Raw genomic sequence first — 22,479 nt, 5'->3', positions numbered from 1 at the left:
TTATTCCCTTTTCCCTCAATAAGTTAGTAGAGAAATAACATTTCATCTTGGTGTTAACTATGCTTAAATTTATGGATTTCTTTTCCTCCCATTGAGATTTCAAAATGTTCAGTATATGAGGAATTAGCTTTAAAAAAATAATCATTCTCTTTCCAAGTTTAGGAGACCTTCTCAATCATTTTTGACGGTTAGATAGTTGAAGAAAGAGAAAGGTATCACAAAGATTTTCTCTAAGAATAATAAGGGAGAGAAACTTATCTCTGTCAACTCAGGTAAAGGAAAATTAGACAGCATATATCACCTGATTTAATCAAGGCTATTAAACATATTATATTTTCCTGTAATAATACTATTTCTAGTTTACTGAAATTCAGGAACTCTGTTTTAGATGTTCAACACAGGCTGGGAGAACTGATAATAGACTCTTGAGGGTAATTTGCTCATCATCTTGTACAAAAGAAGAACAGAATACATATTTGTTCTTATTAAATGTGTGTTTTGTTCTCCTTGTTCGAGAATGAAGCTATTTCTCCTTGTCCATAGAGTCACAGTGGAACAATGATAGCAAGGACAAGTTAGGAAGTATTACAGAGTCAAAAGATTTTCTTAGGTTTTTCAAACACTTAATATGTGCCCTTCTGAAAAGAATCAAGGTAAAACAATCCACTTTTTAATAATTCTAAATTCATCCGTAAGATTATTTAACGTATATTCCTTTACACAACTTAATACTCCTCTCTTCTCTCTCCCACCACCACCCCCGCCCCTCCCACCACACACACATGATGTAAGCTGCTTATTAAAGTAAAAAGTAAGGCGAGTAGGTCCTCTGGACTAGAAGGAAAGGCCAGTAGACAATTAGTGATGATGTCGTTTCTGTACAGGAATTTGTAAAACTGAGGATTACTAATTAAGGCTTAACAACAACAACAAAAAAAATCAGTAAGACTAGGAATGTTTATGATGCTCTTCAGAGTTTACAAACTCTGAAAGTATAAAAGTGTATGACGGTAGTCAAATTTCACTTTCATTACATATGAATAAGGACACGACAGTCTTTTAAAAGCTGAACTGAAATGAGAAAAAGCCTGTCCAGGGTTAAACACTAATTTATGCAATCCCCGGTTTTGACAAGAATCCTGTCAATGGCGAGCAGCAGGTACACCGACAGCAGGATGGGCTGAGCAGGTTTGTGTCAGAGCCAGGATAGGGGTCGCCAATTTATGAAGGCTGTTGCAAACATAGGACTTCAAAAGTGTGAAGGAAAATGGTTTTGCATTAAGAAAATGATGGAAATTTTATAGCTTTGCAGGCAATACTATTAGCTTAAAAGAACACAGTTCTTTTAGTTTGTGGGAAAAACTAGTTCACTTTTAGAAGATTTGTGGATTTTTATATTAGGATTGCATTTTAAAAGTCCTAATACAGAAGTTCACTATACTAGTAACATCCTAATAGAAAAGAAAATTTAAAAAAGAAATATAAAAGAAAAAGGAATTCATTTGAAGAAAAAGATGGCACAGGGAAGCAGTCTGGTTTTCCTTCGAAGAGGGATAATTTGGGATGGACACCCAACTCCTGATTTGAAAGTTCCAGTTAGTAGCTGCTGATGTTGCAATCCAGGATCAACAAACGTCACTTTAAAGAGATGGGCAGTGAAGGAAAGCTGCTCTTTCCACAGCCTAGAAGGAAAACTAAAGAAATGGAACCAACAGTAATTAAAAACCTATGTGTGAGGCGTTTCAATCGTTCAATGACTGAACAAAACGCTTATTGAACAGCTACTATGATCCTTACAACAACCCTATCAAATTGCATATTTTTATTGCTCTTTTTCAGAAGAGAAAACAAACCTGAGGCTAAAAAAGAGGATATATCTTGCCCAGGTTATGCTGCTCTTTTCACACATCCCAGTGGATGCAGAGGCTGAGCAAGAGAATTGGACTGATCATGTTAAACTCTTCAAAGTTTATACAAAAAGATAAAAATCAGGTGCTTTCCATCTAAGTTGCATTTTAAGCACATCGTGAAATTAATAAAATAAAGTAGATATAATAACACTTAGGTGCCACAGTTCTTGCTGTAAAGCACCAATTATCCATAATGCTATCTACTCTGAAGGACTCAATTGAGAGAACAAAAGACAGTGAGGTGGTTACACTCTTCATAAACAGCTACTATACATGAATTAAAGTAAATAAAGAGCTTAGAATCATGTCTGGTACAAAATTAAGTGTTCGATAAAGTGTGCTATTATTAATGCTTCACAAATGTAAAGTTCTATTCTTTATAATGCCACATAAAACATAAACAGTTTTTCTTTCAGTGGTTCGAGTCAAGCAATTTGACTATCTTAGTGAATTATAGAAGTTAAAAACCTAACACGCAATGCTAAATGAGCCTCCAGGTGGCACTTTACATTTCCAAAGTGATTCTTACAATTATCGGTATTAATAACCAATGTCAAATATAAAAGAGAGGCTGAGAATCTGGTCAATTAGCAACATACTCATTTTTCTTCCAGTGAAGAAAGGAACCCAGAGGCAAACTTCTTTACCAGGGCAAATCCTATCAGCCTACCAAATATAGTAATTGTCTTTATAAAATTCATCCAAGTTAATGTTCCCCACCTAGGTATCTACAGACTGCAGCATTAACACTCCCGAGAACATGACTATGAGAAGGAGAATATAATAAAGCAGTAAAATGTACCAATACAAACTATTACATGTTCCAAGATATTTATCCTCAGGGGCTTGGATTAACACAAATAATTCTGTTGTATACTTAATTATCAAGGTCTTAACTTTACCTCAGAACTTTAATTTTTTTTAAATAAGGGATGTTCCTTAATTTCAGAATTTGATGCCTCACGTAATAGTAGTATTATGCTTCTCTGTTTGAGTGTTTATCACATTCAGCAGCATAAACTTGAGACAGACTATTTTTCTAAGCTCTCTCTGGTCTTAGCGAGAGACTATAAGTTATTTAGGCTCTTTTTAGAAACTCTATCAATTTTGTGGTGTGGTATGTCCATGATGAGCCATCCCCTTTGGTGACAGAACAAGAGTATCCCATGGTAGTTTATAAATTAACTCCAGAACTGTGAAGAGTATATGTTCTTAACAGGATTACTTAGTTTCTTATTTGGATTCTGTTTTATACTTCCATAGCTAGTAAGTGTCAACTCTTTATAACTGTCATGCAAAAACTGTGATGAACATTAACAAAAATTCCTTATTTAAAACCATGTCCATGTAAGGAAAATCTTTCTCCATGAATCAGTCAGTAACAGGTGGACAGGTCAATAGACAGATGAGGTCTCACCAGATTAAACGGCAGTTTTTAAAAAATTTTCCTACCTTATTTTGTTCTCTAAATGCACAACGTAGTAACTATCACAGCTTTTAAAACACTAATATCTTTCGTGTGCTCCCATGCGTACACACACACACACACACACACACACACACACACACACACACTGTGTCTTAGAATGTTCAAGTACCTAATTAACATTTTTATCTATTTAATATATCACTGCCTGGCATCAAGATGAGCTCAAGAAGCCCTGAAACTTTGGGGCACTTGGGTGGCTCAGTCAGTTGAGCGTCCGACTTTGGCTCAGGTCATGATCTCACGGCTTGTGAGTTCAAGCCCCGCATTGGGCTCTGTGCTGATGGCTCAGAGCCTGGAGCCTCTTCAGATTCTGTGTCTTTCTCTCTCTCTCTGCCCCTCCCCCACCCACACTCTGTCTCTCTCTGTCTCTCAAAAATAAAAAATAAATAAACATTAAAAAAATTAAAAAAAAAAAGAAGCCCTGAAACTTTGTTAACATTCCTAGGATTGTATTAATGTTAATGGTATGCTTAAATCCACCTTCACAGGGCATTTTCCAATACTAAACTTTGCTGAGGTCATAGAGCAATAATATAGTCATTATGTTTGTGCAGACTTTCAAATATCAGGTTCCTAGTAAAAACCTCTAGCGAAAATTGGCTAGGAGTTAACTGTTAGTTTCTGTTTAATAAACATAGAAAGTTCTTCTCATTTGTATATCCACTTACACTTTTCTTGTACTAAAAGACTAGAAACTGAGAATGAACTGTCACAGTAGGCTTTACACATGACTTTTACTAAGGGTTGAAAACTTCTGCTGTGAAAATACATTCTTGGTTAACTCCCTCTGTCATATTCCTGGGCAGTCTCTAAATCTTTACCTTGCTCTTCAAAATTCATCTCCTCTTCTTGATCTCATTACTTTCAACTGATGACCTGATTTTACTTCATAGAGAAGAGAGTTCATTACAGTTATTCAGCTTCCTTCCCTGAAACCCAACAACTTAACCTCACCCACATCTTTATTTACTTCTTTCTCCTCCTTTCTCTAGTGTTCCTCAACATACCCGAAATCACGTTATTGTGCCCCACTTTCTTACCATGGCCTGGGATCTTAAAAATCTTTATTCCCATTTTTACAACTTCTCCTTCCTTCTTTGCTTCACCGTGCCTTTGATGTACACACGCTTGGGCATTTCCCTTGAGCTCCTTTACTCTTTATTCTCATCCTCTATGCTCTTTATCTTCACAACCAAGGTCTTAAAAGTAGCCTACACTTCATTTTCTTTTTGCCCATTCTCAAGAAACCCTAAGTGGCGATCCTCCTGCACCAATTCCACTGGAAATGCATTCTACAGTTACCAGTCACCTACCGATTGCCAAATCCACTAGGTACTTTTTAGTTCTTATCTTCCTTGATGTTTCCAGCATTATATTTTACGGATTCAGCAGTCATTCCTGTTGGCCAAACCCCTGTCCTCCCTGGCCAGACTTTCCTAATGCCTCTCCCCACCCCTTAACGAATTCCCCAGAAGTCTGACTCCAGTCCTTGTTTTTCTCTTTGCACACTTTCTCCAGGCAGTCTTACCCACACTCTTTAATTTTGCCTAAATTTTGATAACTCCAGGGTCTCACCTCTTGCCTTAACTATTGCAATCACTGGTCTCCAGGCTCTCTGCTTTCACTGAAACCCATTTTCCATACCAGGCAACAATCTGTTAAATCAAAGATCACATGAATGGTAGGTAAGTACAGATTAAAGAAACATTTCATAGGAGAAATGTATATGACACTCTCCTGCCTAAAATCCTTCCATAGTCCCTATTCTGAGGGATAAAATTCAGACTCCTCACCATAACCCACCTTACTCTTCACGCTTTGACCCCACCTGCCTTGGCAGCCTCGTCTACTGACATTTACTACACCCACCTGTACTGTTGCCAACATACCTCACCCTACCATGCCCTCTAGAATTTCCCTGGTTACTCTGTTTTCTTACTTTCCTCCCTTTTTTTCCCAAACTAAGTCCTAAGTTCCCTTCACGACTTTCGAGATTCACATCAAACTTCATTCATCCAGAGTTAACAAATATTTATTGAGAGCCCCTTATGTTTCAGGTACTGTTCTGAATGCTGAAGTATTAGCTGAGACAAAGTGTCTGTTCTCACACTGACTTCACTTCGGGGTTGGAGACAGGACCAAGATGTGCAGAAAATAAAACAGGGCAAAAGGGAAAGAGAATTTGTGTGATGTCACACTGCTGTTTTTATAACAGGAATAGTCAGGGAAGGCCTTGATTCTTCCATGAATTTGTTCCTGACTCAGTTAGGTATTCTGTGCTCTGCTCAGGATGAACAGGTGTCGGCTTACTTGCTGGGCTCCTCTGCTAGTCTGTGACTCCTTGAGGGCAGAGACTGCTCATCTGTGTGTTTCCACTGCCTAGCACATAATCATTCTACGGAAATGTGCTCACCACTGTTCTGGGTGGAGAGCTAAAGCCACATAACAAGTGCTCAAGAAACAGGCTGGTGGAATAGACTGATACATATTTGAAATGATAATAGGAAAACCTCAAAATAAAAACTTCACTTTTTACTTAATATTTTAATAACATATCAAATGCTAACCAGGGACAAAGAGTCAAACAAAATATTATAACTACATAGTAACATATTCCTAAAATTATGAATGGTAGGTAAGTACAGATTAAAGAAATATTTCATAGGAGAAATGTATTTTGCTCTGTATTTGAAAGCACTTAGGAGAGCCTGAATTCTGAAGGTGTGTAAGCATTTTGGGAACAGTATAATTAAGGGAGAATTTTGCAAGGAATTGGGGAGTAGGCTGTATGGACAGAATGAAAATAGGTGATAAGACTTTGCAGAAGTAACTCTATTTGTTCAGTTGTTTTCATTTACTAATTACAGACAGGAACAAGTTTAAAGACCATGGTATTTTATCATGAAAAAACCATAACTGCATTGCCATTAACCTCACTGAAGGCAAAGGCAAAATTAAAAATTAAAAGGTGATGTTTTGTTTCTCATACTTTTTTAAACTCTCATATTTTCAGATCCTTTTTGCAAATTTTAGGGATTTTTAAGACTAAAATTCCCTAATTATGATCAACTTCCTTCCTGCTAATTTTATTTTGCTTGCTTTTACTTTTTCAAATAAAAAATCATAATACAAAATGACAGAAAGTTTATAAAATTGAAAAAGTGTATGTAGACACACAGAGTGTACATAATTCTACTACACTAAGCCATTACCTTGAATGTATTCTCATCCAAATCTATAAATTGGCTTTATTCACTCATCATAAATATTTCCCATGACATTACAGCCTTCATAATGATCTTTTATGACAGCTGTATCATATTTCATCCATTAGGTGGAAGATCACTTATTTTACCATTCTCTTATTATTGTTAGGCATTTAGGTAACTTCTAGTTTTTATCACAATGCTGCAATGATCATCTCTCAGCAATTAGCTTATTTCCTTTGCTCTTTCCCTAGGAGAGATTAACAACTGTGGGATTATTGGTTTTAAACACTCTTTAGGCTTGGAAAAAATCAGAAGGATTACATCAATTTACACTGCCGTTGGCCATGTTTAAGAGTACTCACATCACTGCATCCTTGCCAGCATGAGCTTTACCTAATTTTTCCCCACCAACTCATACATTTAACCCTGCATGTAATTGTTTCAATTTGCGTTTGAATACTCCTAGAGTTCAATATTTCTAATTCTTAGTTATGAAAGATGACACTGCTACTTCAGCAAGAAACCATATTGAGCATAAGTCAAAAGGTCAAGGCTGTAAAAACAAAAGAAAATAAATAAAATCTTTAAGAAAGTTAATCTAATCATGGCATGATTAACTGTTATTGTGATCCATGATAATTAGGCATTAATGGCAAGCAGTTCACGGTAAGTGGCTATTATTGTTATTATTTACACATAGCCAGATCAAGCATTCTTAGATTACGGGGAGGGCTGGACCAGGTAGAGATTTAAGCTCTTTTACGCCCTCATAAAGATCCCTTGATCTGGAACCAGATGTGATCCAGAAGGCAAGTTCTCTTTCCTTCCTTAGCTCCACACAGCCTCTATACACCGAGCACCCAGAAAAGATCCTAGGCATTATGAGCATAGTTTGGCTGAGGGTGGGCTAGAACTTACTTTACTGAGAAGCAAAGATGAGGCCCAGTCAGATATAACTCTTTGAGAGTTATGGTCATTAAATCCCTTTTCCCATCTATGATTACACCTCAAGCTGAGGATCTAGGTTTTCAGTGAGACTTCTCAAGAGCTTTTAAATCCCAAACTCCTTCCATCTCTTTTCCCACAGAGAAAGGACTAGAGGCACAATCATATTCCCATTTTCCCAGTCCACCTTACTAATTCATGGTAATAGGATTTAAGGTAATAGGATTTCCCTCTGCCAAAACATTGCTCCCCAACACTGTCTGAATATTCATGCAGTAGATTCTTCACGTTTCTAAGCACATAATTCTGAGAAGAATAAAGGAGAAAGGTAGGAGTGTGAAAGGTAAGAAGCGGTAACAGTAATCCACACTTCATGGTGAAATTAATTTAACTAGACTGGTTTTGTATTCTTAGAATATTTAACTCTGAAGCATGCAGAAGATAGGAATAAGAATTCCAATGTGGAGAGGACATAGGGAGAAGCAAAAGGAATTAAGTCATTTTGGGTTGCTTTAAAAAAAACATAGCTGAGGACACTATGCTATAGAAGAACAGGGAAGAAGGCCAAGGTTACAATGATAAAAATGTATGTTTCTATATACCTTGGGAGTTTACAAAGCACATTTCCATTGATCGTATTACTTAATCCTCACGACAACCCTGTACTGAAACTGAGACCCACAGATATTAAGTAACTTACCCAAAGTCACTTAGGTAGTAAGTGGCAGAGCCGGGACTCGACCCAGGTCTTCCGATTCTTCCTGTGCATTTCCAGCTCCCCTGGAGCTGAAGCAGGGGCAAAAGGGAGGTGGAAGTAATATGCCCAAGACCAGCCTTGCCCTCTCCCCTTCTTTTAAAGGCCAAGCAGAGCAGACATGTAACTCTTGCAGTGGCCTCTTTGCATCAAATTCTCTCAGGATACAGCACACAGAATCTGAAAATGTTTCTCAGGCTCGGGCTCAAGAATAGCACTAAGTAGTAAATGATGTCAGAAGTAATTTTGGCAGTACTTTGCCACTGATGTGAAATTTACTGGAATCTCAAAGTATAGTAATTCTCACTTCAGAAAGTAAACAATTTTTTTTAATAATTGAAATTATTCAAAGCAGTTTGTTTGAAATGTTTTGTTTAGCAGTTTGAGTCAAACCTTTTTAAATTATACCATTATAAAAATTATTTTGAAAAATACCTAAGAACCCAGATACCAAATATATATTTAACCCTACCCTATGGCCATTTTTTTCTATTTTAATCATCTTCCCTCAGTGATTATTTTCATTAAAGCAATTATAATCATTAGAATGGACAGAATATTCAGTCTTTTTATAGCCAAGTATTTTCAACAAATTAATAGGAAAATGTATCATCTTCTTATAAATGAGATGTAAATCTCATATTTCTAAATTACATCTAAAAGGTCTTTAATGTAGCCTTTTATAATTAATTTTCTATGACAAAGTTTAGAGTTTTCAGTACCTAGTTTCTTGAATAGTTCCTTAATTTTTCTTAAAGAATTATATATTTTAATTTCTCATCTTGATTACTTACATTTCAAGTAAGTTTTAAATATATTCAATGAGAATTTTTTTTCTTTTCTTATTTCCTAAGAATACAAGGGTACAATTTAAATCAACTTGGCATTTAACCAACTTTTTATCACTTCTAGATCTTTTTGTACTCAGCTCCAGTACGTCTGTCTCTAACAGTCTTTGCATTTATGAGAACTTGTGTCAGTTAGGTCTAGGTGCTAAGTAAGCATCAATTATAATCAGGGCTTATAAAAGATCAACAAAGGATATCAATTCATTTGTTCCCAAAGCTTTCAAAGGTTTTCTGAACTTGAAAAATGCTCTATTTAACCAGACTTCATTTGAGGATCAGTCTTGTCTGAGATGGAACATACTCAATCTAATAGTTAAAAGCCACGTGAAACCTTTAAGATGAATAAAAAGGCAAATACTCAGACACAAAACCAAAGAGGAAGAGGACAAGGAAGAAGAGTCTGGGTAAGGGGGAAGAGGAAAAGGACAGAAAATGAGCAAAATAGAAGAAGAAAAAAAGTTTACCTAGAATAAACAAAAAATTTCGAGTAAGTACTAATACTTTCAAGCTTTCGATATGCCTCCCTTTTCCCTTTGCTTTAAGACTTCAATTACATATTTGAAAAATCTAATTAAGCCTAACATTCTTTTGAATACTGATGGTCAAATTCAGGAACTCCTAATAATAATAATATTTATATTATCTAATGATTTTATGAGGTAAGAAAAAAATTAGTATATTTTCTCCACATTATTTTAAGCTTTATTTACATTAGTCTCTTCAAGATAAAATGATCATTATATTCTCCTAAAATCATTCATTAAATAGTACCAAAAATGGTTTCCAACATTAAAAAAAAAAAAAAAAAAAGAACACAAGCCCATACATTTTAAAATTTGAACCAGAAAGAAACAGAATTAAACTGACTTCTAATATCTTACTTTATATAGTAAGTTGTTGGTTAAGCATGACCAAAAAGGCTTACCCTAATTTTTTAATCACATGATCTGGGAAAAAATGAGCATACTTCAGGCAAGATAAAAGTGTCAATAAAAGGTCTTTAAAGTTAGTTCTAGTTTTGAAAAGTCAATGTTAGCCTTCCCCACTTCCCTCCTTCACGCTATCCTATTCGTTTAACATGCATAACAAAATTGTAATCAAGAACCATTCCAACAATGGTTCCCAGACTGGAGCCATCTAGGTCTGATGGAGGCCTTATTAATATTTATTAGATGGTTTCTGGAAGGAAGGAAATCTATCTTCTACTTCTCTTATATCCTTTTAATCCTTTGGGTATATAGGGCAATCTATTTTCTGAAGTAGCTTTGCTACAAAAAGCATTCAAAGACTATGTATTGGAAAACTATCATATTAGACTATTACGCTCAGGCTTGATGTCTGACAAAGGACTCTTCAGTAATAAAGGTGCCCACCAAGACTACATAAATCATCCATAAATCATAAATCAACACATAATTTCTGACCTCCTTCTACTGTTTTAGTTATCAAGCCCGTTCATGTGCTTACTTAAAATTCTAATTCCTTCAAGCTCTAAAAGAGCTGGTACTTACAGTATATATCTACCACTTATTTAAAGAGTTCTTTTGCACTCTCACTAGCTATTATCCAACCATAAATTCTGCCCTTGTTTATAATTATAAGTGCCTGGAAAAGGCAGGTTTCTTAAAATAAGAATATTTCCCCCTCTAGTTCACTCAAGTGAGCTGTGGAATTCTGTCCAAGATTATCAATTCATCTCACTTAACTGTTGTAACCAGGAAAAGAAGAAAGGGAGATCAAGAGCAGTTAAGTATAAGAGCTTGCTTATTTTCCAGGAGGCTTTTAACAAGCTTTCAACTAATTAAAACAATATTAGTCAAAAGCTTTAGAACATACAAGCCTATTAGTAAAAGAGCAATATAAATGTTGAAACAAAACAGAATTTTTGGTCTTTTAGGAATCTCCTTCACTTAACAATGTTCACTTACCCACTGGAATTAACTTGCTTTGACACTTTCTTTTTGAAATGTCATCTTAAAAACAACAAAAAAAGGGATTTCAGATTTTGTCTCAGACTAGTTTATTGGGGAATAACAAATTCAAAACCCAAATAGATGATGAAAATGCCTTACTGCTGGAACATGTAAACATCATGTAGGTTATTGGGTGAGAATTACAGAGAAGGACAGCAATATTATAAAAACTCTAATGGTAGTCTCCACAAATGACAATTTCTAAATGTTAATACATAGAAGTTTTTAGAATTAGAATTAAGTTAAAATAAAATTAAAAGATCAGTGAGTTATAAGATGAGAGAACATGTTTGAGGACAAACTGCCTTTTACTACATATTTAGTCTCTATTTATAACATAAAAATATAATATTATGTTTCTCTTAAGAAGTTTGGAATATCTAAAACAATATATTTAAAGCTAAATCTTCACCCTATCTTAAAGCTGGGAAAATTTGAAAACTAGAAAGAAGGTAACAAGACAGCTAAGACGTTTTCCAAAATATGTCCTATAGATTTTCTGTAACAGGTTCTATAACAGGTTAAAAAAAAAGTTCCATGAACAAATAAGTTTGTGAAGCAATACACAGTATCTCTCTCTCTCAGAGATTAAAATATGTATCAACTGATGTGAATGTTCAACAGTATTTTCTAAATAAAAAAAATAAAAACCAAAAGCACTCAAAGCAAATGAACATAAGCTCATAGATCCAATAAGTGATATTAGCAAGGTTGCACGTTAACTACAAAGCACTGATGAAGGAAATTACAGAAGACCTAAATAAATGGAGAAAAACGAGATGAAATAAAATACATATTAGTCTGTTATTGGCTCAAAGAGGTCCCATAAAAAAAAAAAAAAAAAGCATGCTTAATTTTTTTAACCCAGCATTTTCCAAATGTATTTAACTAAAAAGCAGAACTAATATTCTCAGAACACACCTTCTAGATGGATTAGGCATAAAACCATCTGCACAAAAAACTAATGACTTTTGTATTCTTACAGTGGTCTAAGTTGCTTAAATAGAGCCTCTTCAACTATGTTTACTCTTAATAAACCATATGGGTTTTCTTTTTTAGGCAAATAAAATGTACTCACTGTTGTAGTACTTCCTTTCCCTTCTGAATGGTGCTCTCAGTCAATGACAGGTTGCTAAGGGAGTTATTTCAAGCCAAGGTGTAAAACTCTTGCTAGTAGTTCCCAAGTTTAATGGAATTGGAAGTTCTATAACATTAGAGTATTTCTCACAAGGAGACAGATCAAACTCCATTCTTTCCTAGTGAAGCCTATCACACAGGATTCTAGAGTAAATAGCATAGATCCAGTAAAGTTCAGAAAATTAAGATCAATAGGAAAAGTAGTCCATATATATCAAGAGATACCACCTACCAAAGGTAAAATAAAGAAAGAAAGGAAAGAAAGAATGGTTAAAAAAAAAAAAAAAAGCCAAGAGGATACAAGACTGTTTTGGAAATAAAAATGAAAACAGAGAGAGATGACTAACAAACAAGATGACCAAAGAATACACAAAAACAGTATTAAGCGGAGACACAAGATGAAAGGACAGTTGACAACCCCCTATGGTATGCAATCCAATATGTATGGTCAATCCCAGACTTTAGGGGAGGAAAGATGTATTGCGGGGCTCCATCTGAAAGTGCTGTGGTCCAACAACACAACACTATTTTTCAGCTTCTTTAGGTGCAGATGGAAGAGGCTCAGAAATTCACTAGAAACTGAAATAGAACTGTGTGTATTTTTTTAATTCAAGGATGCCTCTTCTGATTGAAAATAATCTTTAAAATATACTGACATAAGTGTCTAGTCAAGGCACATGCCCAGTATAAGAGTAACACTGTTGGGACAGAGAAATAAAACAAAACAAAAATATTCCTCAGATTCATTTATTTTACTATTTTATTTTCTGTGCAATAAGTATATTAGCAAGTCTTTTGTATTATATGCAAAGGAATGATAAAATTCAGTGCAGTTTGAAATGGCAATTTTAAAAGCCCTGGTACGTAAAATAAACGAAAAAACAAAAATTTACACTTCGAAGAGAACAAGGCTTGAGCCTACTAAATCAAAAACGCCAAAGGAAAAAATCAGTTCACCTGACAATCCCAGCACCCTTCGGCTGCTGCTCTCCCCCATGATGCTTCCTTAAAGACTACTTTGAAGGGAAATGTAAATCAGAGGATATTTGGCATAAATCTAAAAGCAACATGATTTTAACTTTAACTAACAAACATCATAATTCAGGGCACCACACTTTAGGTTGTTATTAATAAAGGTGAGACTTAGAAGATAGAAGATTAATATCATATCTGCTGGTATTCATTTATGCAAAAATAATTGCTGTGGATTTTTCAAACAGTTATGCTAGCTTGATTCTTAATACTGATAACCAAATAATGTAAGGCTCAAATTGTCTTATGAATTATAGTTAAAGTTAGAAACAAACTGACTAGTATGACTATAATAATTTTAAAAAGACGGCACATCTTGGGTAATACCCTGCCATGTTATTTCACTTTGGAAGTTATTTCACCTTCAGAAAAAAGGAACATGACATAAACAAATAACCTGTACATTCAGTGCTCAATAAAGAAAACCTCAGATTACCCAGAAACGTTTTAAACATGTCTTTATATATAGCTCCTTTGGGTAGATTACAATATACGAAGTTATCAAATAGCAAAATTCAAACAGTACTTTTTGTATAGGTTTTTAAAATTATTATCTAGTTTATTATTCTCTTAGGATTAATTTAAATGGTGAAATAAAATGTCTCTGTTAAATAATATAGCAGGGTCAAACGTAGATGTCAACATTTTCATAATCAACTGTTAGGTTTGGCTATCACAAACCTAAAACAAAATTTGGGCTTCAGGGGGTAGATACCAACAGTATGAAGTTGACATCTCTATGTATATGGTACGCATTTATGAATGAATAATCTCTCCCTCTTCATCAGCAGCTTTCATATCTCCAGTAAAGTCCTTCTGTGTAATCCACAACCTCTGGTGGGAATTGTGAAAGGCTGAGCAATTGATGAAGAAATAAAGAATATCAAGTACAACCAAACTTTATGAAATCAAAGCTTGAAGACACTGCATGGAATCCCCAAATTCCATCACCCATATGTTCTTAAATTGGGCTAAGCTATCAGTACAGTTTCATTCTGACTAACTCTGCTTATACTGCAACAAAACAAGGCAAAACAAAATGGGCATGGCCTGTAGGACAATGTTTGAAAGGAAAGTTTCCCGAAATATGTATGGTGGAAGAAAATGTATTTCAGTATTTTAGTGACCTTAATCAACTTATGCTTTTAATGCAGAAATTTAAGTGTGGTAAATTATACCCACTAATTTATTTAAGAATTTATCAGCAAAAATGAAAAACCTTTGGACTATGATCAAATATGTGCTTGTACTTTTTATTGGCTACTAATTGGCAGAACTTCACTGTTACATAATTCTAATATTCCTTTGAAGTTAATGATTTCGGTAACAATTGTCCTCTTTTTAATATCTATTATGATCTTTTAATATCAAACACAACCCAGATATAGCCTAACTTTATCACTACATCATTAAAATTACTAACATGACCTTGTTCTAATACATTTAGGATCCATTTTAACTCGTTAATTTATGTATCATAACTTTCAATCGCTGTCATTAAATAGGTTAGGGGTTTTTTGGTAATATGTTCCTTTTTAATATTTTTATTAGTGGTAGAATAATTTATAACTTTTTGTGAGTGTCATTTGAATTTGAAAAGATAACTTTCAAATGTGTATTCCAGGATGTCATTATAAAATTTTGTGCAAACGTACTTCAAAAGTAAAAGTTCAGATCGACAGTTCCTTTTGTAAAGTACAGTAAAACTGAAATATATATATATAATTATTTAAAAAGGCAAAACCCAAATCCTCCTAAAAGCAAATTTTACTTTTCAAATAGATACGAACTTTTGAATCAAGTAAAATTCATTAAGTCATGCTTTTTTCTTCCACGTTAATTTTATCTTCAAGCTATGGTGGAATAAAATAAAGACCTAAACATTACTTAATTAAAACTTTAGTAAACAAGATTTTTTCCACTCGCATTTTGTTTTAAAACTTCAAGAAGAAAGAAGGAAGACCCCCATGAGATATTTAAGTTTGATTCACATAAGTGGAACTATAACTTTCTTCTAACTTTGTGCAGTGGGCAGGGATTTTTGTGTGCTTTGTGCACTAACATATATCCTTCACTTAGAATAGAGCCTACGTAGTACCTAATAGATATGCAAAGAATATTTTTGAATATATGAATACAGAAAAACATTTAAAACAGGATGATCATCTAAAATGCAGTAACAACCCATCTGTCCAGAATTAATGACCAAGATGATGTGTATGTTAAGGCCTTGGAACTAAGCATTACCTATGTAATCATAATGGTTTTATTTGGAACAACAGCTGAACAATAATTATTTCCTGATACTAAGAAGCAAATACGATGAATTTATAAAAAGAAAGTTTAGAAACTAGCAAGTTCTAAAACATTTCTTGGGATATAAAAGTCTCAATAGAATCCAGGTCATAAAAATACTTGGAAAATCAAGACTTGACAAGTGTCTCTACAGGCTTAGGAAGGCAATTCAGAAGAAACCACACTCTAAAAACACAAAAGGTTTGTCTGAGCAGCAGCACCAGGGTATTTTACAATAATTCCAAATTGCCTGAGGCATCTTTTTACTGGTTTCCTGGTATTAGTTTTAGAGTTAAAAGGAACCAATTTGGAAAGGGCCTGCAGGAAACACAAACAGCAGTTTTCTTTGCCCCTAATGTTTTCTCATACAGTAAACAGAAATATAAAATAATATATGTATACTTTTCTTCCTATATAATTTTATAAATAATGAGACTCCCTAACGCTTCATTTACTTTGGAAAAATAAGGAAAATCGTATGATGTTCAAAGAACATTGGGGGAAAAAAGCGAGAGCATTTATCCAGTTAAGAATAAGTTATGAACCCCACATTATGTGTGATAGTTAGAGAGTTCACTATAATAAATATGCTAACGTTAAGAAAGAATATTTAACGACATCTAAAAGAACCAGGTGAAATCTAGCTAGAACAAAAAAAATCAAGGATGACTTATTAAAAAGTTTACTAAATCATTTTGGAGGAAATAAAGTACTTAATCATAATCAGAACATATATTTTCACCATCTGAAATATCATCACTGAATATGTTCTGGAAGGAAAAATACATATCCATATGGAAAGGGAAAAGTAGGTATTTAGTGTAGAGAGCATAGGCAAATAATTCCTAAACTTCGTGAGAAAAATACTAACCCTTAAAGTATTAGGTAGATTTTTATTTTAATTTTCCATATGAGAGACTATTAACTTAGTCATTGAGTCTCTTAATATTTCATGCTTTTTATTTAATGATTTATCCTTACACCTTTAATAGATAATACAGGCAACTGATTTCTATAAAAGCTTTTGGTTTATATGCAGGCTTTTGGGCTGTTTTTCCTGCAAACTATTAGAAACATCTTCAATGAATGAACACTGCTACATTTAGGAAAAAGAGGTTTTTCCCAAATCTTACACCAATAAGAAACAAACACCTTCTAAGAGATAAAATATAATTTCACAATTAAAAAGAGACTAAGAGTTAAAAATTAAAAATTACACAATCCATGGGGTGAATGAACACTGTACCTTTGCAGCCCTTTAATTTTTCTAGTATGTTTACCAATTAGAATCATCTTCTTATTGATATAGTGAATATTTTGCTTTAATTTAAAATTTGTCACAATTCCAGTTACAATAAGAAAAAGTGCTCATAGACCCCAACATTAATACTCTCAGAGGCCAAGAGAACTCCAGACCAACTCTACGCTAAATGTATTGACAATCGCATAAACAGCTTTTACTCAGGGCCTTTTTATGTATATATGCACATATGTATTTTTAAAAAATGGAGATGGATGAAGATATGTTAAGTTAGTGGCTTCTGAATATCAAGGAGATGCTTCTACAAACTAAGTCAATTACTCATGCAGAGAAAGAATGAAGAATGATCTTATCCCCAATAATGATGTTCATGATCCAACTATATTTGTCATATTAACTTATGCAAAATCATAAAATATCAACAATCACAGCAGAAAAGTAATACCAGAATCTCCAAAAGATTTAGTGATTCTCTCGTGCTTCTCACTGTAAAATATTTCAAGCATCTTATAAAAGATTTTTAGGTTGACTGCAAAATAAAGTAAATAAGTAAAAAAAAAAAAAATTAGAAAAGAGAATAGATGAGTATTCACAAATGGGTAGAAAGTAGAAAGGTATTGCTTGGCTCAGAAACACTACATGGACTGTGACATCTGAGAAATTTATTGTCCAGCTAAGTTTACATTGACTTAAAAACTAATGATAACAGAAAGAGGGGTATTAAAGGGGGAAAGGAAAAATCACTGACTAGAAAGAAAATGATCACTCAGTAGCAAACACCTTTGAATGGAAGAGCTACAGTGAGGAATGACAATGTGCTCATCAGTTATGGCCACCCTGAAACAGAAAAAGGAAGTAGAAAAGAAGTGAAGTAAGGAAACTAAATTTTTCTCTAGGGAGAAAAGAATAAAATCAATCTCTTATCAAATCCTCTTAAAAAAAGAAAAAAAAAAAAAACCTGAACGTAAAAATTCTAGTTTGACTTTGACTGTAATGGTTAAACACATTTGGGAGCACATTACAAATAGCAAACAAGAACTCAACTTCTGGGAATATATAACCTATAAATAAATAATTAATTTCACCATCAAAACAAGATTAAGATGTATTAATGGAAAAAGAGAATGAAAGTAGCAGTCATAGGAGAATCAAAAGGGCAAACATATGGTTACATCAAGTTTCTCCATTAAAAGAAAGGCATAGATTAGATATTGATGGTATTTCAGTCCTTTAGAGAAAAAGTGGCTAAACTTTAGACAATGAGAGTGAGGGAAAAGATCTAGTAATTAAACATATGAATCATTAATAATATACTATAAAATATAAAATGATAAATTATCTAGAAATTTCCATGGCCCAAAGCACAATTACTGGTACTAGGCTTTTGGTTGTTGTTTTCTTTATCTTGGGGAGAGTGGATGGTGGGCTGTGTGTGTGAGGGGAGTGGGTGACACTGAGGTGGTGACAGAAAAATGTAAGGAGACCAAAACTAAACTAAACTAAACTAAAAGGGAGCAACTGAGAGAAACCTGTATACTTCGATGATAAGACTAATGTCTGGATAATACCATTTTATAGTATATTTTGATACTTTAGAAAAATACAAGTGAATTAGACATCTAATGATAAGTTTATTAACAGCTACCCATAAAGTGGAAAAAGGAAGTTAAAAAAAACTTTATGAAACCAATTTTAATGTGCCTTGTCCTCTGTTTTTGCCTAAATGTAGCTGAGAATCTATATAAAGTCACATAAGCCCTTATACATAATGGACTCCATGAAGTCAACTGTTCTCAGTTACATCATCAAAATTACCACAGAACATTGACATACATTTGGCAACAAAATCAAGTAATTACTAAACAGAGATATTATAGTTAGTCTGTATGTATACATATATAAACATATATGTAGTAAATGCAGCATGACTTCATATATAAAGGGTTTTTCTTAATTTGATATGTAATGAAAATAATAAAGAACATACACGTATTCATCAGAGATTTAAATTTGATAACTGCTGGACATAATCTAGTCAAATTTAAGGTAACAAACTGGGAAAGAACAAAATATGCATAAAGGCTTGCAACCGTAAATAAGGGCACCCATTTCCAAAGCATAATATAACAAAGCATTACACAAGGAAAGTGAATTCCAATGCATTCATTTTTATTGTAGTTCAATGTAATTATTAAACTAGAATCTTACTTTAGGAGTAGCCAGTTTTAAGTAAATTCAAAATATTTTTTCCACTGGCAGATTTTGTATTGCTATGACTAAACTTTTAGAGCTATGTATTTTCTTCAAAACAGCCTATGCCTTCGTACAGAATTTGAATCACGTACCCATGCCTCTGTCTGAATGGGCCTCATGTTGCTTAGTAGCACCTCTTCATAGTTTCCATAATCAATGAATTTAACAACCGCTGTCATGCCAGAAGAATGGAGAGCTTCAACTTCTGCTCGGTAGAACTGAGGAGACAATAAGGAGTTGGGAATAAGACAATCCACATTGTCTACAAAGGGCAATGTTTGATGGAAATATAAATACAATGTATATTTTTTGAAAGCTCATTTTTTAAAATTATTTTTTATTGAGCTATGTATATATTGTGAAAGGATCACCACAACAAGTTTAATGTCCATCACCACACAAAGTTACAAATTTTCTTCTTGTGCTGAGAACTTTTAAGATCTACTCTCTTAGCAACTTTCAATTACACAATATTTGAAAGAAAATTTTTAAGAGAATAATATTTTTAAGAAAGAAAACTTACCTGCAGATAATCATAAATTGGCTAAAAAAAGAGATAAATTCTCTCATCCAAGTGAGTTCTGACATACACTGGGCAGTAGTAAGATTTCAGGACAGAACTAAGAAGGGTCAGTAGAGAAGAATATTCACATGTTAATGGGAATAAAAAAAAAAAAAACACCCCACAAAACTAGTGTTCTGTTTTGTTGCAAGCCACTGAAGCCCTTAACCAATATTAGTAAGATTATTCTTATGTACTAATCAGAACATATAACTATGGAGCATAAATATATGACAAAAATAAATCTCAGAGAAAAAGGCTCCCCGCCATAGTCATCACAGGCTAATGGGGTGAAGTAGGGATGTCAGATAAGGAGTAAACACATTACTTATATCCAGGATTATCAGATTTGAGACATTGAAAGACCAAATACTTTTATTTTATCAGTTTACCTAGTATAATTTGGCTCTGGGAATTAATTCACGTTAATAAACTCAGAAGGAGCTGATTTACATAACAACAACAATCTTAATTTTTTTCTGTTAATGTAACCACAAGTAGGTCAACTAATTGGAGTACTTCTCTGCTACAGGTCAACCCATTCAGGACCCAAATTATAGGTCTGAATGTTGCTTAGTGAAGACAAAATGAAAAGTAAAAACTATTTACTCTTAAGGAATATTTCCTTCAAATTAGGGTAATTGGATGCTCTACTATAACACTCTAACAGTATCTCTTAATAAGCCCACCAGAATCAGAAAATGTTAAAGGCAACAAAAATTCTTATTCTCTACCTCCTTCTAAAATATGTTATCCTGAGTACACCGGGGGGAGGGGGGGGGGGAAATCTGTTTTTACTGATTAAATAGTATACTTTACATCACAAAGGTTATTAAGTTAATCCATGGTGTTTCCTTCCCAGTTCTAGATGCTAGCAAGTTTAAAAACACCATGCTGGAATTCTTTTTCTTATATTAGAGTTCCTGACATACATTCACGTCTATCCTTTTCTCCTTTATTTCTTAGTGTCACACTTCTGTGATCTATGAATTGCTGTGAGTTTGTAAGCTTCTCAGATAATTATGTCAGTTCTGGTAAGTTCAACAAACAAGAGTCATAATAAGTTGACATCCTTTTAGGAGCTTAGAGTCTAACAAAAACAACTGTGTGAAAAATGACTTCTATATAACATGGAGAGTACCGTAATAATAGTGCAGTGACACCGGCACTTAATAGGGCTGAGGAGTTGGGGACGAACTTCCTGTGGCAGATAACAATGGATACAGTCTTCAAGGATGAAGAAGGTTTAGCCAAGCAAACAACTGAGGACGGTGCACCATGGGAAGTTACAGAGACCTAAAACATGGAGATGAGTGCAGGAAACTACAAACAGTTTAAAATTAATTATGGCGTGATGTGAGGAGGGTCAACCAATAGGAAATAAGACGGGACAAGAAGGTAAGGACCAGCTGAAAGAGGCTCTGTATGCATGCTGCAGGCTCTATTTATTCCACAGGTAAAAGATTTTAACTAGGAAGAATGACAAGGTCTAAGACCAGGATCAGTGATGGTAATTCCAATGACAAATTTAAGAGGAATAAGGTTTAAGGCACAGAAACAATTTTGGAGGTTGTTACAGCATTCCAGTAGAGAGAGCAGAAAGAGCTGAACTAATTATAGCAGTCTAGAAGGAGAAGGAGAATTGGTCCAAATTCCCAATCCTTCTACGGAAATAAAGGCTGACAGAAGGCAAGGTAGTGTAAAGAATTTTTTAAATGATAGATTATACCAATTGGTTAATTATCTGCATTACATCACTATAATGCTATTATGGCAAGAGTTTCCTAAGGACCGTTACAACTCACGTTTTTCTTAAATCTTTATCTTCATTGGTCTCTGGTTAGAAAATTGGAAAGTTGCTTATTCTTGACAAAACATTTAAAAGCTATCTCTTAAATTAGGTGTTTTCAGAAGATAACTAATCTCATCTTTTTCAGAGGGTAAATACTGTTTGTTTAATGGTGTAATACAGAGAGAGCCTACAGTCCCTCATTCTAAACTGAGAATGCATATCCAATTAAAATCAAGTTAGTCACCTCAGAAGATCATGCAATTATTCTAAGAACAAAAGCTCAAAACACTTTGGGAATTGTTAAGTACTGTCTTTCACAAACTATATGACACTATATTAAATATATTCAGGAAAGGCAACAGATGAACTCATTGTTATTGATTTTTTTGAGATAATTACAGTTAAAAGTAAACTTTATTAATAATTCCATCAGGTGTTTGAAGAAATTAGGATAATAGCATAACCAGAACTATCTGATATATCCCAAGCACCTGACTCTTAGCAGCTACTCAATTATGGTTTAGTCAATATTTGTTGAAGAACTTGTCTGTTAAATCCAATATCTAAATATATGTAGCTCTGTTAATATTTTCTGTTGCTTTATTTGTTCCTAGTCATTCATTTTCTCTTCCTCTCTCTCTCTCTCTCTCTCTCTCTCTCTCTCTCCCTTTTTAACCATGCCCTCTAATTTTTTTATAGGATTGTAGACATTGCAGATGAAATATTGAAGAGGTCTTAGAAAATGTTTTTTTTTCCCAAAAAAGGAGATTATATTTTCCTTTGGCAGACAGACAGAGTACAAACAGGTATTTTTGAGCCTGTAAATCGTTGGTTTTAGCTGTGTAATGGCTTATTTGTATGAGTTTTGCACTTACTACTAGGGCATGATCCTTGTGGGATTTCAATGGAAATCCTGACTTACCTACTAAGACTTTTGAAAATTATTGGCCTTTCAACTCCAATCATGTACTTTCTCTGCTCATCAAGATCACCAAAAATCTCAGATTGTCCAATAAAAA

General features: G+C 33.9%; 1 protein-coding gene across 9 annotated transcripts in view; it reads right to left on the bottom strand.

Annotated features, from left to right (window-relative positions):
- TDRD3 (tudor domain containing 3) overlaps nucleotides 1–22,479 on the bottom strand; it is a 162,697-nt gene that overhangs the window by 16,467 nt on the left and 123,751 nt on the right. For 5 of the 9 annotated variants that reach the window (XM_023252140.2, XM_023252137.2, XM_045053902.1 and 2 more), the window contains 2 exons: nucleotides 19,199–19,324; nucleotides 8,254–8,339 (listed from right to left, as the gene is read on the bottom strand). In XM_023252140.2, the coding sequence (XP_023107908.1) occupies nucleotides 8,254–8,339; nucleotides 19,199–19,324 (212 nt within the window). Of the gene's footprint in view, nucleotides 1–4,974; nucleotides 5,055–8,253; nucleotides 8,340–11,151; nucleotides 14,152–19,198; nucleotides 19,325–22,479 lie in introns of those variants that run through there. The other 4 variants (XM_023252159.2, XM_023252153.2, XM_023252149.2 and 1 more) reach the window with 3 other exon arrangements.

Source organism: Felis catus, chromosome A1, assembly GCF_018350175.1.
Source record: "Felis catus isolate Fca126 chromosome A1, F.catus_Fca126_mat1.0, whole genome shotgun sequence".
Lineage (NCBI taxonomy): Eukaryota > Metazoa > Chordata > Mammalia > Carnivora > Felidae > Felis > Felis catus.
Note: the sequence above shows the minus strand (reverse complement) of the source record. Positions and strands in the feature narration are given on the sequence as shown.